The 22,262-nt window shown below is 37.3% G+C and overlaps 1 protein-coding gene across 7 annotated transcripts in view; it reads right to left on the bottom strand.

The window, feature by feature from the left end:
- RPS6KC1 (ribosomal protein S6 kinase C1) overlaps nucleotides 1–21,625 on the bottom strand; it is a 221,036-nt gene extending 199,411 nt beyond the window's left edge. For 4 of the 7 annotated variants that reach the window (XM_033438040.2, XM_049700155.1, XM_049700194.1 and 1 more), the window contains exon 1: nucleotides 21,373–21,616. In XM_033438040.2, coding sequence (XP_033293931.1) covers nucleotides 21,373–21,477 — 105 coding nt within the window. In that variant the 5' untranslated portion in view covers nucleotides 21,478–21,616. Of the gene's footprint in view, nucleotides 1–21,372 lie in introns of all 7 variants that reach the window. The other 3 variants (XM_004275247.3, XM_033438041.1, XM_033438042.2) reach the window with 2 other exon arrangements.
- Between the last annotated feature and the right edge of the window lie 637 nt (nucleotides 21,626–22,262).

Genomic DNA, 22,262 nt, shown 5'->3' with positions numbered 1-22,262 from the left:
TTTAGCAATAACTAACTTTACTTACTTCCACAACACCCTTCACTATTAGGTTTTATTTATTCTTTCTCTTACTCATTCAACAAATATCAGTGCCTACTCTGCTGCTAGGTACTGAAGCACAGTGGTGAAAACACTGGGTCTGACTCCTACATCACATTATAAAAATATAATCACTTGCCAAATACATTACCAAGTTCAACCACTTGGTATCCCACTATAAGGATTCGGTATTCCCACGTGTGTAATCTCACTTAAATGAGTTAACAATGTGTCCGCTGAAATGAAAACCAAAAACACAAATGTATTAGGATAACATGAGTTAAGCCCAAATGTCCTTTAGTAGTAACTCTTTCTAACTAAATAATTCTCTTCAGTGGGACTGCTAAATTGACAAAAAATAAGAATATCAAATCAGAATCTGAAGAAAAATATCATCATACTGAAAATGAACAAAACTGAGCCCTCAGACCAAGATTTCTATAACTTTTAAAACTATATTAGCAATTATCTCAACAAGTAATTATCAATTCCAAAACAAAAATACTGTAATTTCACCCTGATATAGGTTGCTAGCATTTAGTAATTTTTTTCTGGGAGAATTTCAATGTTTTGTCATAGAATTCAGCCTATAATTTCACAAAAGTTAGAATTTAAAGCAGTGATTGTTTTCATTTAAAGTTCATAAATTTCCACTGCAAGCGTTAGCTACCACTGGCTCAGTGAGTACTATACATATCTTGAAGAGCCTTTTGCTATAGAGAATTATATCACCAAGTCATCCTGTAAATTATCGTGCTAAAGCTGTGCTTCAAAAGCCTATCCCACGGAATACGGATATTCTTTAATAATCGGTGCTCTCAAAGGAGGCTTAATGGTCAACTCAGTTTACCTTTGTTTTAAAAAAAAAATTTTTTTTTTTTACAGCAGAATTTCTCAAGGCCTGTAACACACTATTATGCCTAGTAAATCTCCAAAAAGAAAATATATAGTATTCCCCAAGGTCATTTATCCACTCAACTTTTTATTTTTATCATAGGTTGTTTATTTATTATTATTTGATTTATTTAGTGCAACACCTACAGAAATTTGAAACACAGTTGGGAAATGTTACTGCAACGTTTGTAGTCCATCTGCCTCGGTTAATGCCAATGACAAGTTCTGAATTTAGGAAAACAAATAAGGGCTCACAGTGAAGGTTAACTCTCTCTCACGGTGCTAAGAAATTAAATACTTTATTTCATTCGATCAACAAGACAATCTTGTCTGGTACAATGAGATAACCAAGGACCAAAAGCATATATTAGCATACTAATACTAATCAGATTAATCAGTAACAGACAGGACTGGATCTCACAACTCTGTGATTCCCAACAAAGTGCTCTTTCCAGGACATAACAGATCTACCCTCCTAGAGATTAAAATTCCAAGTAATACTCCTAATGCCTGTTAGGTAAACCCATTTGTCTTTCACAAAGAAATGCAAGTAAACCAAAAAAAAGACACTGAAGAAGCACTTTGGCAGATCAGAAGGATCGAAAAAGAGAGTCTGAATACCAGCTCTGGCACTAGCTATAAACTGCTTTCTTGCCAGTTGAGTAATAAACCAAAGAAAAGCGACCTTAAAATAAGTCTTCTTGGGCTTCCCTGGTGGCGCAGTGGTTGAGAGTCCGCCTGCCGATGCAGGGGACACGGGTTCGTTCCCCGGTCCGGGAAGATCCCACATGCCGCGGAGCGGCTGGGCCCGTGAGCCATGGCCGCTGAGCCTGCGCGTCCGGAGCCTGTTGCTCCGCAATGGGAGAGGCCACAGCAGTGAGAGGCCCGCGTACCACAAAAAAAAAAAAAAAAAAAAAAAAAAAAAGTCTTCTTGCCCATCTTTTAAAAAAAAAAGAAGGAATGAGTGTTGTGGCTTGGCCTAGCTAAGGCCCATAATAAACAACAAACCATGCTGTCATTAGGTCTTCTAAATCCTTTCCAGTGCTAACTTACTTTATCTACTTCTTAATAAGTTTTACCTAGTTTCCTTAAAAGTCAAGTGAAAGGCACTCTTTTATCTAATTATTATCATAATAACTCATAAGAATGATTTGAAATCAACCTCTTAACTCAGACATACACAAAAGAATTGTCTTCTTCATAAGATTAAGAGATAGCAACTGAAAAATAAAACTACAAAATTTATTCAAATCTAGCTATTGTATTTCCTACCAAAAATGATCACAAAATAAGTCCCTTTAGAAACAAATGGAAATCAGTTAAATATAAATTTTAAAAAGCTACTTTTATGAGCAATTTATTATAATCAAGTCTTCTGATGGCCACTTCACTATTACTATTCAGCTACTAGTTTAGGGTAATAGCAGATCTAAGAGGATAAAATATTAACAAAAGTAACATATTGAAAAAAAAACCTAAGTGTCAAGATACAAATAATCAGACACAATGAAAAAAGAGAGACATGCCCACTCTTTTCATTTCTCAAAGATATAACTTTCCACACCTAGGAATAAACCTGACCAAGGCGGTGAAAGACATACTTGAGAACTATAAAACATTAATGAAGGAAATTAAAGAGGATTCAAAGAAATGGAAAGATATCCAATGCTCTTGGATTGGAAAAATTAATATTGTTAAAATGGCAATGCTACCCAAAGCAATCTACAGATTTAATGTGATCCCTATCAAAATACCCAAGACATTTTTCACAGAACTAGAACAAATAATCCAAAAACTTATATGGAACCACAGAAGACCCAGAATTGCCAAAGCAATCCTGAGGAAAAAAATAAAGCAGGAGGCATAACTCTTCCAGACTTCAGACAATACTACAAAGCTACAGTAATCAAAATAGTGTGGTACTGGTGCAAAAACAGACATATGGATCAATGGAAAAAAACAGACAGCCCAGAAATAAACCCACACACCTATGGCCAATTAACCTTCGACAAAGAAGGCAAGAATATAAAATGGGAAAAAGACACTCTCTTCAGCAAGTGGTGCTGGGAAAGTTGGCCAGCTGCATGTAAATCAATGAAGTCAGAACATGCACAACATAAACCAAAATAAACCTCACACCATGCAAAAAACAAACTCAAAATGGCTTGAAGATTTAAACATAAGACCTGACACCATAGAACTCCTAGAAGAGAGCACAGGCAAAACATTCTCTGACATAAATTGTACCAATGTTTTCTTAGGTCAGTCTCCCAAGGTAATAAAAATAAAAACAAAAATAAACAAATGGGACCTAATCAAACTTTTGCACAGCAAAAGAAACCATGAAAAAAATTAAAAGTCAACCTACAGAATGGGGGAAAATATTTGCAAATGATGCGACAGACAAGCGCTTAATCTCCAAAATATACAAACAGCTCATACAACTCAACAACAAAAAGAACAAACAACCCAATCGAAAAATGGGCAAAAAGACCTTAATAGACATTTCTCCAAAGAGGACATACAAATGGCCAGTGGGCACGTGAAAAGATGCTCAACATCATTAATTATTAGAGGAATGCAAATCAAAACTATAATGAGGTACCACCTCACACCAGTCAGAATGTCCATCAGTAAAAAGTCTTCAAATAACAAATGCTGGAGAGGGTACAGAGAAAATGAAACCCTCTTACCATGTTGGTGGGAATGTAAATTGATACAGCCACTGTGGAGAACAATATGGAGGATCCTTAAAAATATAAAAATAGAGGAAACTTCCACAAGCCTCTTAGATAGCCTCATTGACCAGAGGGCAAACAGCAGAAGCAAGAAAAACTACAATCCTGCAGCCTGTGGAACAAAAACCACATTCACAGAAAGACAGATAAGATGAAAAGGCAAAGGGCTATGTACCAGACAAAGGAACAAGATAAAACCCCAGAAAAACAACTAAATGAAGTAGAGATAGGCAATATTCCAGAAAAAGAATTCAGAATAATGATAGTGAAGATGATCTAGGACCTCGGAAAAAGAATGGAGGCAAAGATCGAGAAGATACAAAAAATGTTTAACAAAGATCTAGAATAATTAAAGAACAAACAAACAGAGATGAACAATAAAATAACTGAAATGAAAAATACACTGGAAGGAATCAATAGCAGAATAACTGAGGCAGAAGAACAGATAAGTGACCTGGAAGACACAATGGTGGAATTCACTGCTGAGGAACAGAATAAAGAAAAAACAATGAAAAGAAATGAAGACAGCCTAAGAGACCTCTGGGACAACATTAAACACAACAACATTCGCATTCTAGGATTCCCAGAAGGAGTACAGAGAGAGAAAGAACCTGAGAAAATATCTGAAGAGATTATACTTGAAAACTTCCCTAACATGGGAAAGGAAATATGCACCCAAGTCCAGGAAGTGCAGAGAGTCCCATACAGAATAAACCCAAGGAGAAACACGCCAAGACACATAGTAATCAAATTGGCAAAAAGTAAAGACAAAGAAAAATTATTGAAAGCAGCAAGGGAAAAACGACAAATAACATATAAGGGAACTCCCATAAGGTTAACAGCTGATTTCTCAACAGAAACTCCACAAGCCAGAAGGGAATGGCATAATGAAGTGATGAAAGGGAAGAAACTACAACCAAGATTACTCTACCCAGCAAGGATCTCATTCAGGTTCGATGGAGAAATCAAAAGCTTTACAGACAAGCAACAGCTACGAGAATTCAGCACCACCAAACCAGCTCTAAAATAAATGCCAAAGGAACTTCTCTAAGTGAGAAACACAAGAGAAGAAAAGGACCTACAAAAACAAACCCAAAACACTTAAGAAAATGGTCATAGGAACATACGTATCATTAATTACGTTAAATGTGAATGGATTAAATGCTCCAACCAAAAGACACAAGCTTGCTGAATGGATACAAAAACAAGCCCCATATATATGCTATCTACAAGAGACCCACTTCAGACCTAGGGACACATACAGACTGAAAGTGAGGGGATGAAAAAAGACATTCAATGCAAATGAAAATCAAAAGAAGGCTGGAGTAGCAATACTCATATGAGATAAAATACATTTTAAAATAAAGAATGTCACACGAGCCAGAAAGGACACTACGTAATGATCAAGGGATCAATCCAAGAAGAAAATAAAACAATTATAAATATATATGCACCCAACATAGGAGCACCTCAATACATAAGGCAACTGCTAACAGCTCTAAAAGAGGAAACGGACAGTAACACAAGAATAGTGGGAGACTTTAACACCTCACTTACACCAATGGACAGATCATCCAAACAGAAAATAAATACGGAAACACAAGCTTTAAAAGACACAATAGACCAGATAGATTTAATTGATATTTATAGGAGATTCCAAAAACAGATTACACTTGCCTCTCAAGTGCAAATGGAACATTCTCCAGGATAGATCACATCATGGGTCACAAATCAAGCCTCAGTAAATTTAGGAAAACTGAAATCATACCAAGCATCTTTTCTGACCGCAACGCTATGAGATTAGAAATGAATTACAGGGAAAAAAACATAAAGAACACAAACACATGGAGGCTAAACAATACGTTACTAAATAACCAAGAGATCACTGAAGAAATCAAAGAGGAAATCAAAAAATTCCTAGAGACAAATGATAACGAAAACATGATCATCCAAAACCTATGGGATGCAGCAAAACCAGTTCTAAGAGGGAAGTTTATAGCTATACAAGCCTACCTAAAGAAACAAGAAAAATCTCAAATAAACAATCTAACCTTACAACTAAAGGAACTAGAGAAAGGAGAACAAACAAAACCCAAAGTTAGCAGAAAGAAAGAAATCATAAAGATCACAGCAGAAATAAATGAAATAGAAACAAAGAAAACAATAGCAAAGACGAATAAAACTAAAAGCTGCTTCTTTGATAAGATAAACAATATTGATAAACCATTAGCGAGACTCATCAAGAAAAAGAGGGAGAGCACTCAAATCAATAAAATTAGAAATGAAAAAGGAGAAGTTACAACAGACACCACAGAAATACAAAGCATCGTAAGAGACTATTACAAGCAACTCTATGCCAATAAAATGAACAACCTGGAAGAAATGGACAAATTCTTAGAAAAGTATAACCTTCCAAGACTGAACCAGGAAGAAACAGAATATATGAACAGACCAATCACAAGTAATGAAATTGAAACTGTGATTAAAAATCTTCCAAAAGAGAAAAGTCCAGGACCAGATGGCTTCACAGGTGAATTCTATCAAACATTTAGAGAAGAGCTAACACCCAACCTTCTCAAACTCTTCCAAAGAACTGCAGAGGAAGGAACACTCCCAAACTCATTCTATGAGGCCACCATCACCCTGACACAAAAACCAGACAAAGATACTACAAAGAAAGATAATTACAGAACAATATCACTGATGAATATTGATGCAAAAATCCTCGACAAGGGCTTCCCTGGTGGCGCAGTGGTTGAGAGTCCGCCTGCCGATGCAGGGCACACGGGTTCCTTCCCCGGTCCGGGAAGATCCCACATGCCATGGAGCGGCTAGGCCCGTGAGCCATGGCCACTGGGCCTGCACGTCCAGAGTCTGTGCTCTGCAATGGGAGAGGTCACAACAGTGAGAGGCCCACGTATCTACCGCAAAAAAAAAAAAAAAAAAAAAACAGAATCCAACAACATATTAAAAGGTTCATACACCATGATCAAATGGGATTTATCCCAGACATGCAAGGATTCTTCAATATACACAAATCTCTCAGTGTGATACACCATATTAACAAACTGAAGAATAAAAACCATATAATCATCTCAACAGACGCAGAAAAAAAGCTTTTGACAAAATTCAACACCCACTTATGATAAAAACTCTCCAGAAAATGGGCATAGAGGGAACTTGTCTCAACATAATAAAGGCCATATATGACAAACCCACAGCAAACATCATTCTCAATGGTGAAAAACTAAAAGCATTTCCTCTAAAAGCAGGAACAAGAAAAGGACCACTCTCACCACTATTATTCAACATAGTTTTGGAAGTCCTAGCCATGGCAATCAGAGAAAAGAAAGAAATAAAAGGAATACAAATTGAAAAAGAAAAAGTAAAACTGTCACTGTTTGCAGGTGACATGATACTATACATAGAGAATCCTAAAGATGCCACCAGAAAACTACTAGAGCTAATCAATGAATTTGGTAAAGTTGCAGGATACAAAATTAATGCACAGAAATCTCTTGCATTCCTATACACTAATGATGAAAAATCTGAAAGAGAAATTAAGGAAACGCTCCCATTTACCACTGCAACAAAAACAATACAACACCTAGGAATAAACCTACTTAGGGAAACAAAAGACCTGTATGCAGAAAACTATAAGACACTGATGAAAGAAATTAAAGATGATACCAACAGATGGAGAGATATACCATGTTCTTGGATGCGAAGAATCAATATTGTGAAAATGACTATACTACCCAAAGCAATCTACAGATTCAATGCAATTCCTATCGAATTATCAATGGCATTTTTTACAGAACTACAACAAAAAATCTTAATATTTGTACGGAGACACGAAAAACCCCGAATAGCCAAAGCAGTCTTGAGGGAAAAAAACGGAGCTGGAGGAATCAGACTCCCTGACTTCAGACTATACTACAAAGCTACAGTAATCAAGACCATATGGTACTGGCACAAAAACAGAAATACAGATCAATGGAACAGGATAGAAAGCCCAGAGATAAACCCACGTACCTATGGTCAACTATGCTATGACAAAGGAAGCAAGGATATACAATGGAGAAAAGACAGCCTCTTCAATAAGTGGTGCTGGGAAAACTGGACAGCTACATGTCAAAGAATGAAATTAGAACACTCCCTAACACCATACACAAAAATAAGCTCAAAATGGATTAGAGACATAAATATAAGACCGGGCACTATAAAAGTCTTAGAGGAAAACATAGGCAGAACACTCTTTGACATAAATCACATCAAGATATTTTTTGATCCACCTCCTAGAGTAATGGAAATAAAAACAAAAATAAACAAGTGGGACCTAATGAAACTTCAAAGCTTTTGCACAGCAAAGGAAACCATAAACAAGATGAAAAGACAACCCTCAGAATAGGAGAAAATACTTGCAAATGAATCATAGGACAAAGGATTAATCTCCAAAATATAGAAACAGCTCATGCAGCTCAATACTAAAGAAACAAACAACCCAATCGAAAAATGGGCAGAAGACCTAAATAGACATTTCTCCGTAGAAGACATACAGATGGCCAAGAAGCAGATAAAAAGCTGCTCAACATCACTAATTATTAGAGAAATGCAGATCAAAACTACAATGAGGTATCACCTCACACCAGTTAGAATGGGCATCATCAGAAAATCTACAAACAACAAATGCTGGAGAGGGTGTGGAGAAAAGGGAACCCTCTTGCACTGTTGGTGGGAATATAAATTGATATAGCCACTATGGAGAACAGTATTGAGGTTCCTTAAAAAACTAAAAATAGAATTACCATATGACCCAGCAATCCCACTAGTGGGCATATACCCAGAGAAAACCATAATTCCAAAAGACACATGCACCCCAATGTTCATTGCAGCACTATTTACAATAACCAGGTCATGGAAGCAAACTAAATGCCCATTGACAGACAAATGGATAAAGAAGTTGTGGTACATACATACAATGGAATATTACTCAGCCTTAAAAAGGAACAAAATTGGGTCATTTGTAGAGATGTGGAAGCATCTAGAGACTGTCATACAGAGTGAAGTAAGTCATAAAGAGAAAAACAAATATCGTATATTAACGCATATATGTGGAACCTAGAAAATGGTACAGATGAACTGGTTTGCAGAGCAGAAACTGAGACACAGAAGTAGAGAACGTATGGACACCAAGGGGGGAAGCAGCGGGGGTGGGGGTTGTGGTGGGGTGAATTGGGAGATTGGGATTGACATATATACACTAATATGTATAAAATGGATGACTAATAAGAAAAAAAATAAACATTAAAAAAAAAAGAAAACTAAAAATAGAGCTAGCATATGATCCAGCAATCCCATTCCTGGGCATATACCCAGAGAAAACCATAATTCAAAAAGATACATGCACCCCAATGTTCACTGCAGCACTATTTACAATAGCCAGGACATGGAAGCAACCTAAATGTCCACCAACAGAGGAATGGATAAAGAAGATGTGGTATATATATACAATGGAATATTACTCAGCCATAAAAAAGAACAAAACAATGCCAGTTGCAGCAACATGGATGCAACTGGAGATTATCATACTAAATAAAGTCAGAAAGTGAAAGACAAATACCATGTGATATCACTTATATATGGAATCTAAAATATGGCACACAAACGAACCTATCTACAAAACAGAAACAGACTCACAGACAGAGAGAACAGACTTATGGTTGCCAAGGGCGAAGGAGGTGAGGGAGAGAAGGACTGGGAGTCTAGGATTAGCAGATACAAACTAGTACATATAGGATGCATAAACAAAAAGGTCCTACTGTATATTATAGGGAACTATATTCAATATCCTGTGATAAGCCATAATGGAAAAGAATATTTTAAAAAGCATGTCAAGAAAAAAAGAGACTTTCCAAAATGGAAGAGAAAAAATAAGATATACAGAAATGTAAGGCTATACTATACTGAACATTTCCCACTGTGGTGATTCGGTTAACCAAATGGTACATCCATCGGTGTAATGCATGCAATCCTGACTTTCAGACATTTCACCTTCATAAAATCCATACTTTCATATAAATATACTGACACCTTTAAACTGCATTTCATATACACACACAAACTCTGGCAAGAAGAACAGGTATCTCAAAGCGTCCAGCTCACATAGGCAAGCATCCACTTACCAAACTCAACCTCCCTCCCACTCCATCACCTGCATCTCAGCTCCTCTCTCTCTTTTCCCTGCAGAGCTGCAGGGGTCACTGGCTGGCAGGAATATTTGGGCTAGTTAATCACTTGCCAGCCAGGTAGTCAGGACCCAAGAAGCAGCACCTGCACAAACCATAATTAGATATTTTACAACATTTTTTTAGTACTCTGGAGTAAAAGAACTCCAGATAAGATAGATAAGTCAATGGGAAAAATTTTAGACATTCAACTTTCTAGTAAGTTCTTATGAAAGTAATATGTTGAAAATAAGAAATATTTTCTACATTATTAAAATCTCAAAATCTAAAGGAGAATAAAAGAAACTATCACAGCAAGTTACCTTTGTATACTCAATAAATGTTTCCTAAAGTTGCTTTTCTCACTTCAAATTTTACCAATTATTATAGCACTACTCTCCGGTAAACTATTTTCCAATAAAAGTTCAAGGAAAGTAAAAATCCTTAATGTTAAAGTTAATGTAAAAATCCTTAATATTAAAATCTTCATAACTGAGCATGTAAGTTGTCAAAAAACAAGATGAAAACAGGAAAGGTTTACAGTTTTTAAAACCTGATGTCAATAAAGAGATTTCAGATATGACACTAAAAGCCCATTTTTCTTCCATAAAAGAAAAATATGATAAACTAGACTTCACCAAAATTATCAATATAAATTTTTCCTTTGTGAAAGACACTGTTAAGAGAATGAAAAGATAAGCTACACACTGGGAGAAAATATTTACAAACCACATATCTGACAAAGAATTATACTCAGAACAAAAGAAGAACTCTCAAAACTCAACAGTGAGAAAACAAACTACCCACTGAAAAAATGGGCAAAAGATGGTCTCAGTAGGTTAAATACTCTATGATTCTCTTTATAAGACATTCTCAAAAAGACAAAATTATAGTGGTAGAGAGTGGATCAGTGGACTAAGGGGTGCCAGGGACTAAGGCGTGGGGAGAAGAGTGTAAAACAGGGAAAGCAGAGGGAGTTTTTGAGGCTGACGGAACGGTTATGTTTCCTGATTATGGTAGAGAATATATGAATCTATTCATGTGTAAAGATTCATAGACTTATACAATAAAAAAGTCAATTCTACTGTTTGTTAACTTAAAAAGTAACACAAAGGAAAATATTGCCTCTTTCCAGCCTTCTCTCAAATCCCTACTATAGTGCAGGCTCTGTTCTAGGCACCAAGAACACAAAGTTAAAAAGACAAGAGTTTGCCCTCAGAGGGGGAGGCAGAAAAGCACAATATTTTATAGGCTTTAATGGAGGAATATACAATACACACAGAGTTCCACACTTAAGAAAGGCTTCCTGTAGAAATCAAAAGCTTTACAGACAGGCAAAAGCTAAGAGAATTCAGCACCACCAAACCAGCTCTACAGCAAATGCTAAAGGAACTTCTCTAAGTGGGAAACACAAGAGAAGAAAAGCATCTACAAAAACAAACCCAAAACAATTAAGAAAACAGTCATAGGAACATACATATCGATAATTACCTTAAACGTGAATGGATTAAATGCTCCAACCAAAAGACACAGGCTCACTGAATGGATACAAAAACAAGACCCATATATATGCTTTCTACAAGAGACCCACTTCAGACCTAGGGACACATACAGACTGAAAGTGAGGGGATGCAAAAAGATATTCCACGCAAATGGAAATCAAAAGAAAGCTGGAGTAGCTATACTCATATCAGATAAAATAGAATTTAAAATAAAGATCGTTACAAGAGACAAGGAAGGACTATACATAATGATCATGGGATCAAACCAAGAAGAAGATATAACAATTATAAATATATATGCATCCAACATAAGAGCACCTCAATACACAAGGCAACTGCTAACAGCTATAAAAGAGGAAATCGACAGTAACACAAGAATAGTGGGGGACTTTAACACCTCACTTACACCAATGGACAGATCATCCAAACAGAAAATAAATAAGGAAACAGAAGCTATAAATGACACAACAGACCAGATAGATTTAATTGATATTTATAGGACATTCCATCCAAAAAGAGCAGATTACACTTTCTTCTCAAGTGCGCATGGAATATTCTCCAAGATAGATCACACCTTGGGTCACAGATCAACCCACAGTAAATTTAAGAAAACTGAAATCATATCAAGCATCTTTTCTGACCACAATGCTATGAGATTAGAAATGAATTACAGGGAAAAAAACATAAAAAACACAAACACATGGAGGCTAAACAATACGTTACTAAATAACCAAGAGATCACTGAAGAAATCAAAGAGGAAATCAAAAAATACCTAGAGACAAATGACAATGAAAACGTGACGATCCAAAACCTGTGGGATGCACCAAAAGCAATTCTAAGACGGAAGTTTATAGCTATGCAAGCCTACCTAAAGAAACAAGAAAAATCTCAAATAATCTAACCTTACACCTAAAGGAACTAGAGAAAGAAAAACAAACAAAACCCAAAGTTAGCAGAAGGAAAACAATCATAAAGATTGGAGCAGAAATAAATGAAATAGAAACAAAGAAAACAATAGCAAACATCAATAAAACTAAAAGCTGGTTCTTTGAGAAGATAAACAAAATTGATAAATCATTAGCCAGACTTATCAAAAAAAACAGGGAGAGGACTCAAATCAATAAAATTAGAAATGAAAAAGGAGAAGTTACAACAGACACCACAGAAATACGAAGCATCCTAAGAGACTACTATAAGCAACTCTATGCCAATAAAATGGACAACGTGGAAGAAATGGATAGATTCTTAGAAAGGTATAACCTTCCAAGACTGAACCAGGAAGAAACAGAATATATGAACAGACCAATCACAAGTAATGAAATTGAAACTGTGATTAAAAATCTTCCAAAAGAGAAAAGTCCAGGACCAGATGGCTTCACAGGTGAATTCTATCAAATATTTAGAGAAGAGCTAACACCCAACCTTCTCAAACTCTTCCAAAGAACTGCAGAGGAAGGAACACTCCCAAACTCATTCTTTGAGGCCACCATCACCCTGATACCAAACCAGAGAAAGATACTACAAAAAAACAGAATTACAGAACAATATCACTGATGAATATACATGCAAAAATCCTCAACAAAATAATAGCAAACAGAATCCAACAATACATTAAAAGGATCATACACCATGACCAAGTGGGATTTATACCAGGGATGCAAGGATTCTTCAATATATGCACATCAATCAATGTGATACACCATATTAACAAATTGAAGAATAAAAACCATATGATAATCTCAACAGATGTAGAAAAAGCTTTTCACAAAATTCAACACCCATTTATGATAAAAACTCTCCAGAAAGTAGGAATAGAGGGAACCTACCTCAACATAATAAAGGCCATATACGACAAACCCATAGCAAACAACAGTCTCAATGGTGAAAAACTGAAAGCATTTCCTCTAAGATCAGGAACGAGACAAGGATGTCCACTCTCACCACTATTATTCAACACAGTTTTGGAAGTCCTAGCCACAGCAATCAGAGAAGAAAGAGAAATAAAAGGAATACAACTTAGAAAAGAAGAAGTAAAACTGTCACTGTTTGCAAGTGACATGATACTATACATAGAGAATCCTAAAAATGCCACCAGAAAACTACTAGAGCTAATCAATGAATTTGGTAAAGTTGCAGGATACAAAATTAATGCACAGAAATCTCTTGCATTCCTATACACTAATGATGAAAAATCTGAAAGAGAAATTAAGGAAACACTCCCATTTACCACTGCAACAAAAGAATAAAATACCTAGGAATAAACCTACTTAGGGAAACAAAAGACCTGTATGCAGAAAACTATAAGACACTGATGAAAGAAATTAAAGATGATACCAACAGATGGAGAGATATACCATGTTCTTGGATGGAAAGAATCAATATTGTGAAAATGACTATACTACCCAAAGCAATCTACAGATTCAATGCAATCCCTATCAAATTACCAATGGCATTTTTTACAGAACTAGAACAAGTCATCTTAATATTTGTATGGAGACACGAAAGACCCTGAATAGCCAAAGCAGTCTTGAGGGAAAAAAACGGAGCTGGAGGAATCAGACTCCCTGACTTCAGACTATACTACAAAGCTACAATAATCAAGACAATATGGTACTGGCACAAAAACAGAAATACAGATCAATGGAACAAGATAGAAAGCACAGCAATAAACCCACGCACCTATGGTCAACTAATCTATGACAAAGGAGGCAAAGATATACAATGGAGAAAAGACAGCCTCTTCAATAAGTGGTGCTGGGAGAACTGGACAGCTACATGTAAAAGAATGAAATAGAACACTCCCTAACACCATACACAAAAATAAACTCAAAATGGATTAGAGACCTAAATGTAAGGCTGGACACTATAAAACTCTTAGAGGAAAACACAGTAAGAACACTCTTTGACATAAATCACATCAAGATCTTTTTTGATCCACCTCCTAGAGTAATGGAAATAAAAATAAACAAGTGGGACCTAATGAAACTTCAAAGCTTTTGCACAGCAAAGGAAACCATAAACAAGACGAAAAGACAAACCTCAGAATGGGAGAAAATATTTGCAAAGGAATCAACGGACAAAGGATTAATCTCCAAAATATATAAACAGCTCATGCAGCTCAATACTAAAGAAACACACAACCCAATCCAAAAATGGGCAGAAGACCTAAATAGACATTTCTCCAAAGAAGACATACAGATGGCCAAGAAGCACATGAAAAGCTGCTCAACATCACTAATTATTAGAGAAATGCAGATCAAAACTACAATGAGGTATCACCTCACACCGGTTAGAATGGGCATCATCAGAAAATCTACAAACAACAAATGCTGGAGAGGGTGTGGAGAAAAGGGAACCCTCTTGCACTGTTGTTGGGAATGTAAATTGATACAGCCACTATGAAGAACAGTATCGAGGTTCCTTAAAAAACTAAAAATAGAATTACCATATGACCCAGCAATCCCACTACTGTGCATATACCCAGAGGAAAGCAGAATTCAAAAAGACACATGCACCCCAATGTTCATTGCAGCACTATTTACAATAGCCAGGTCATGGAAGCAACCTAAATGCCCATCGACAGACGAATGGATAAAGAAGTTGTGGTACATATATACAATGGAATACTACTCAGCCATAAAAATGAACGAAATTGAGTCATTTGTTCAGACGTGGATGCATCTAGAGACTGTCATACAGAGTGAAGTAAGTCAGAAAGAGAAAAATAAATATCGTATATTAATGCAGGTATGTGGAACCTAGAAAAATGGTAAAGATGAACCAGTTTGCAGGGCAGAAGTTGAGACACAGATGTAGAGAACAAACGTATGGACACCATGGGGGTAAAACCGCGGTGGGGTGGGGATGGTGGTGTACTGAATTGGGCGATTGGGACTGACATGTATACACTGATGTGTATAAAACTGATGACTAATAATAACCTGCGATATAAAAAAACAAACAAACAACTAATACTAAACTTTCTTTGGGTTATTTGTATGGAAATATGTTAATATAAATGTTTCAGACATTACATGAAATTTCTAAAAATCTTGCATGTTCTGGTATAATGTTATAAGTCATAATTCTAGTTATTACTTTAAAATGTATATCTCAGAAATAACTAAATTTCCTTGTCAATTGCATTATTATGAACTTTCATCAAATCTTTAACCATGGTCATTTTTAAGTCTTCTGTCATTTACAGACTGTTCTGGATGTACTCTGATGCTTTCGCCAAAATTTTCCTATAAAAGGGTTTCATCTTCAAGGAATTCATGGAAAAGACTCTGACAAGTACAGGTTTCTGGTAACTGACTATACTGCTTAACTGAATGAATAAGCATTTTCAGAACTCTAATGGAAAACTAATGAATTAATAAAAGTGCTAACAAAAGATCAAGAGGAAAAAAAAATTAATTACATGGGACTGAGTGAACTGATGAGGATGATTATAATTTTTGTGACTTTTTGTTTGAATAAAAAAAAAAAGCCACCCGGACTCAGAGGCAAAAAAGTAAAGGAACCGTTACAGTGGAGGATTACTGGACTGAATGTCAATGTTATGACATAGTATGAGTGTGTCTCGTGTTTGGTAATTGCAATCATTGTTGCTTTTGTTGTGGTCATCCATTTACAATGCTTGGTGTCAGTTTATTTATCTCTTGTAAAAATAAAATACAGTGTGTGTGTGTGAGTTGTGGGGGAAAAAAAGGAAACGTTTAAATTCCTGATTCTGGTTTTGTACAACTGTATAATTAATGGTGATGATCATATTATAAGGGCAGATTTATACGTGTTGGGGAGGTGGTGGTGATGGGGAGGCCCAAATAGAAATTACAAATAAAGGAAATAAAATTCAAAAAGGCTTCCTGTAGAACACAAGGCAGGAGCTAACACTTCAGATGAACAGGGACTGCCAAGACAAAAGGAAAGAGCATTCCAGACAGAGGAAACAGCATCTAACAGAGAGGTATTTAAGAATGCAGGGTACCAGCATACTTAGAAAACTACAAATAATTATCTTCCCAAGCACAAGCAGGCCATACAATAATGTGCTCAGGAATTGAAAGCAGGTTCCCTCTAAGCAATACAAATAGTGCCTGAATATGAAGCTTTGGAAATGGCAGCTTTCAGATTCGAGTCAAGCTGAGTACTTCTATTCATTCCTTGCTCCCCTTTGTTCACATCACCCTAATCACTGTAGTATACTTGCATCTATCACTTTTGCCAAGCTACAGTACAGCCACAGCCTCTAATGAAATATGTTTAGGTATTCAGCACAGCACTGGGATTAAAAACCCAGTCTACCAGGGTTCAAATCTAGACTCCATAATTTGCTAGTTGTGTGACCCTAGGCAAGTTACTTAACCTGTCTGTGCTTCAATTTTCTCACAATAAAGTGAGAATAATAATTGCAGCTGCTCATCAGGCTGCTATGAAAAATGTACTAATTTATATAAAGTGCTTAGAATAGAGCTTGACTCATAGAAAGCACCACAGAAGTGTCTGCTATTAATACTCAGTAAACATTAGCTATGTAAAATAAAGACATGTAATTCTCACAGTTTGAAAACAAACCCAAATTGCTTTAAGTATGTGCAAGACCTGCACACTGAAAACTAGAAAATATGGTTCAAATTAAAGAGCTAAATACATGGAAGATGTGCGCTCATGGATCAGAAGATTCAATACTGTTTAAAGATATCAATTCTTCTGAAATTGATCTACATTCTCAATGTAATCCCAATCAAAATCTGGGTAGGCATGTTTGTAGAACTTGACAAGCTGTCTCCAAACTTTTTATGAAAATGCAAACAATCTAGAATAGCCAAAACAATTTTGAGAAAGAAAAAGAAAGAGGACTAAGACTACCAGATTTCAACTTAGTATAAAGGTATAGTAAACAAGGCTGTGTGCTATTAAGAGAAATAAAAGCCCACATTTGTACAGAGACTTGTATATACATGTTCATGATAGCTGTATTAACAGCCAAAAACTGGAAACAACCCAAATGTCCATCAACAGGTGGATGGATTAATTGTAGTATAACCATACAAGGGAATACTGGTCAGCAATAAAAGAGAATAAAAATACACAACATACGGGACTTCCCTGATGCCGGAGTGATTAAGAATCCGCCTGCCAAGGCAGGGACACGGGTTCGAGCCCTGGTCCGGGAAGATCCCACATGCCACGGAGCAACTAAGCCTGTGCGCCACTACTGAGCCTGTGCTCTAGAGCCCGCAAGCCACAACTACTGAAGCCTGCGCACCTAGAGCCCGTGCTCTGCAGCAAGAGAAGCCACGGCAATGAGAAGCCTGCGCACCGCAACAAAGAGTAGCCCCGGCTCGCCGCAACTAGAGAAAGCCCGCAGCAACAAAGACCCAACGCAGCCAAAAGTAAATAAATAAAAAATAAATTTATTAAAAAAAAATACACAACACAGATGAATCTCAGGTAATCATACTGAGTTAAAGAAGTTGGATCCCTCCCCCCCAAAAAAGCACTGTATATGATTCCTTTTATATAACATTCTAGAAAATACAGCCTAATCTACAACGACAGAAAACTGACTAGTGGTTGCCTAGGGACAGGGGGTGGGGAGAGCGGACTGACTGCAAAGGAGCATGAGGGAACTCCTGCAGTGATGTCTGTGGTGGTTACACAATTACAGACATTTGTCAAAACTAAACAAACTATATACACTTAAAATTGGTGAATTTTACCGTATATAAATTACGTCTCAATATAAACAACATAAAGTCATAAGGCAAACCATCTTTTAAAAATAAAAACATACCTTTTTCTTTCTATATTCATGGAAAGAATACAGGCAAGAATTACCATTCACTTAATACTGTTGAGAAATCTATATTACATTATGAGAATTTTGTAACCTTAGCATGATGATACAACCAAAAACACTGCTAATGGTTCTTTCATATCTGTGTCTCCTTTAACTAAAGACTCAATGAAATTCTACAAGAGAATTTTCCAATCCTGAACAGAAGTTCTTATTCTAGATGAAAATTCATAAGCAACACAGAGTTTAACTAGGAAATCCATTAGCAAGCTTGTAACTGGCCATAAGGTTATCTAAGCCTGACAGGTTCCAGAGAATTGAGGGGGGAAAAAAAAAAGTATAAAGGAGATTTAAGAACATGAAACAGCTCTTATGCTACTCAAAATTTAGCAATGGTACTCCGCATGATTCTAATTCTACTCCTACATAAAGAACCCTGCAAGGATCAAGAATACAGAGATTGTTCCTTAAAGCTAGAAGTCAGTCAGTAATAGGAAACATAAAGAAGACATTTTTATCTTATGAAGTTCTCTCAGGGGAGCACTACTTACCTGATTAATTCTCCTGAGTTAAGCTGTTTTTCTCCTTAAGTCTCAAAAAATAACAAATATTTTGCTTATTTTATAATACTGTGGTTGTCTTTTAAGTATATATCAGTATTAACCCTCAATCCTTAAAATTAGAAAACAAAATCTGTACAGTAAGTAATAAATGACGTAAATATTTACAAGGAGAAAAAAAGGCAGTGTAAGCAATTTCCAGTTAAACAACCAAAGCAATACGTAGCATGCATATTATATGGATTTGGTTAGAACAGGCAATGTGCTACTTTATCTTCTAATTTATGCTGTCATATAAGTTAGTTCACAGCTTAAGATGTTTAAGATCTCAATTAGGTTAACCTTTCCTTTTGTAAATTAAGAATACAAGTAATAATCATACTCAGTGTTTCCTATTCAAGTTCCACACACATTCACACCTTCAGGCCTTAATGGGCTCTATTCCTTCTACCTACCCTTCTACCTACGATGCCCACCTCCATTTATCCCACCCATCTAGATCCTTCCCATCTCTCACCACCTATCTTAATTGGTACATGTTCCCTGATCCCTTGGGCCAGAAGCAATCTCTGTCTTCTAAAATCCCATAGCCCTTTTCTGTAGTCTCTTATGGCATTTAACACTTTCTATCCTGTACTATACTTCTTTAAGTCCAGTAAACACTTTTCTACTAGGAGTATCCTTGAAAGGAAGGTCCACACTTTATTCAGCCTTGTATCCCTAGGAGCACGTAGTGCCTGAAACTAAACATTTATTGGGTGTGTTTAGAGAAGAAATAGAGAGGAAAACGTTCAACAATATTTTTTTAGGCATTCTGTGCCCCACTGCCTTAGGAGATATAAAAGGAAACAAATATCAATGATAGAGACCTGCTCTAAATCTACTAAGAGACATAGACATGTAAAAAGATTAATACAATATAACTGTGATAAGTGTTATAATAAGAGATAAACAGGGTGCTGTGAGGGGAACATTACGTATGTTGAAGACTGTTCTAATTCCACAAACTATGTTAGGAAACCAAGTCTAGATTTTTGAAGGTCCCAAAGACTAGAAAGGTTTCAAGAGTGGTATAATAAGAGCCCCCTTAATCTTAAAATTTTTTCTTAACCTGAAACTAACACTCCACCTATATAGTAACCTTACTTGCAAACAGGGAGTAACAAATTTCTCTCTATTCTTGGTACAGCCCTCTGCAATAACCAGGCCTGGTCTTTTTATATTTACACAAATTTGCTCATCTCATCCTCTCACACTTGTCTGAATTGTGCACCATTTCCATAAGGCATGTGCCATTCCCATGCCCCAAACTCTGCTTATCTAAATCTATTTAACCTTTAAGGTTCTTCTGAAAGCCCACTTCTAAGCTATCACCCAAGATTACTACATCCCCCAAATGTATATTGTACCATTACTGCTATCTATACCTCTCTCTCTTTTTTTTTTTTTTTTTTTTTTATGGTAGGCGGGCCTCCCACCGCCGCGGCCTCTCCCGCCGCGGAGCACAGGCTCCGGACTCACAGGCCCAGCGGCCACGGTTCACAGGCCCAGCCGCTCCGCAGCACGCGGGATCCTCCCGGACCGGAGCACGAACCCGTTTTAACAATTAATGATAATGATAAAGTTAATTCTTAACATTTTATACAACTTGGAGTTAAACAGAACTGATCTCAAACCCCATTTGTGCTACCACCTTGCAACGTGAAGCTGGGCAAGCCACAACACTCTCTTGAACCTTAGTTTCCTCATTATTAAAAGTAGTATTAAATTGGGTGATGTGTACAACATGCCTAATATACACATACATTCCTACTACATACATGTATATAGATATTTAATTTTAATATTCTTATTTTATATTTAATACTCATATTTAACGTTATTACTATTATTTTCCAAGAAGGGAGATGCAAACTCTCTCTAAAACTCAAGGCAAGAGCAATGAAACATGAACAAAGTGGGTACTAAAAACTGGATCAATTAGTTGATGTAAAGGAGCCTCACAACTTTTAAATGTGCCCTCAAGACAACTCACACAAGACACCATCAGCAGAATTTCTCATGTCTTCTACTGAAAACCATGAAAAACTCTGAGGCAGAAAGACATAGATAGAGGTCTTACGATGGTGGCCCTACCACTTACATACTTCCCAAGAGTTTATCTTCCTCAGTGCAACCCTGAAGCTGTATAAAAGGTCAAAGGAAGAAATATCTTCTTTTACGTAAATCAAATAGTACATAAATTTAACATTTTTTTTAACCTGCATTATCCCTCGGAGGCAAGCAAAACCACTTCTGCAAATTTCAGCCTCAGAAGAGAAAGTCCAAGTGGGATGGGGCTGAATCATCAATTTAAAATGACCAACGTTTGCCCCACCCTGGAATGGGGACACTACCGCGACCGTTTCCAGCGTTGTCCGGGACATCCCACGATCTGCCCCCACCCCATCCTTCCTTAAGCCCTCACCTCGGACGCTTGTCCCGGCACTAGGCGCAGCCAGTCCCACCCTCGGCTCTGACCCGACGTCAGGCATCCCCACACCAGGGTCCACACCCGTCTCTCGTCCCAATTCAGACTCTTACCCCACCCAGACAACTGCACTCACCCGGGCGGTGACCTTATACACCGTGTAGCCCCTCGGGTGTCGCTGGGGCTCGGTGACAGTGTAGAAACGGGCCAGGTCGGCACCCCGCTCTCGGGGAGAGGTCATCCTCCCGCCGCCTCTGCCGCCGCCGCTTGCCGGGGACCATCAGTGCAACCCGACACCGCCGCGGCCCGGATTTTCTAAGTAGTGGCCAGGCGGCGAGGGGGCGGTAGCTCGGCTGCGGCGCCTCCGCCGCAGCGCTCTGCTTCCGGGTTGGCGGGAAAGCTTCCGGGTCAGGCCGGGGCGCCAATTCTGGGGAAGAAGTGGTTTCACCTGAGATACGGACCCTAATTAGGGCCTGACCCTGGCAAATGGGCTGGAATCAGGCAGTAGAACTGCCTGTAACGGGATGGAGGGATACCCGAGCCTAGCATCTTCTTTCCTTCCCTACTGACGACCCATCGGTTTAAATACCCACAACACCTGAACTCTCTGCCTGACATAACTCTTCCTTCTTTCTAAGACAAATCCCGTAAACCTGTGCATATGTCTTTATACCACCACAGCAAGCTCCCAAATGTTAAAAAAAAAAAAATAGAGCCTGCCTGTTAGAGTTTTACAAGGATTAAGTTGCGACCCACTGCAGTAACCCACTGACAGTAGGCCCTGCGGGGAATTCAAGCTGGGGAAAATTAGGACGTATTCCCTGCTTTGGGTATACTAACCCTTAGATAGTTAAGATGCATATCCAAGGGAAATTTTCACAGGTTCTTGCACCTTTCCATACATAGAAAAGCACTAAAATCATTAACTTGAGATAGCTGTTCTGTGTGATTAGCAGTAATCTTTTGATGCTTGACTTCATGTTTTTCCCAGCAAAAAAAAAAATCATATATAACCTGGCTCCTCCC

The sequence above is a fragment of the Orcinus orca genome, chromosome 1 (assembly GCF_937001465.1).
Source record: "Orcinus orca chromosome 1, mOrcOrc1.1, whole genome shotgun sequence".
In the NCBI taxonomy this organism is placed as follows: Eukaryota; Metazoa; Chordata; class Mammalia; order Artiodactyla; family Delphinidae; genus Orcinus; species Orcinus orca.
This window is presented reverse-complemented; position numbering and strand designations above follow the sequence as displayed.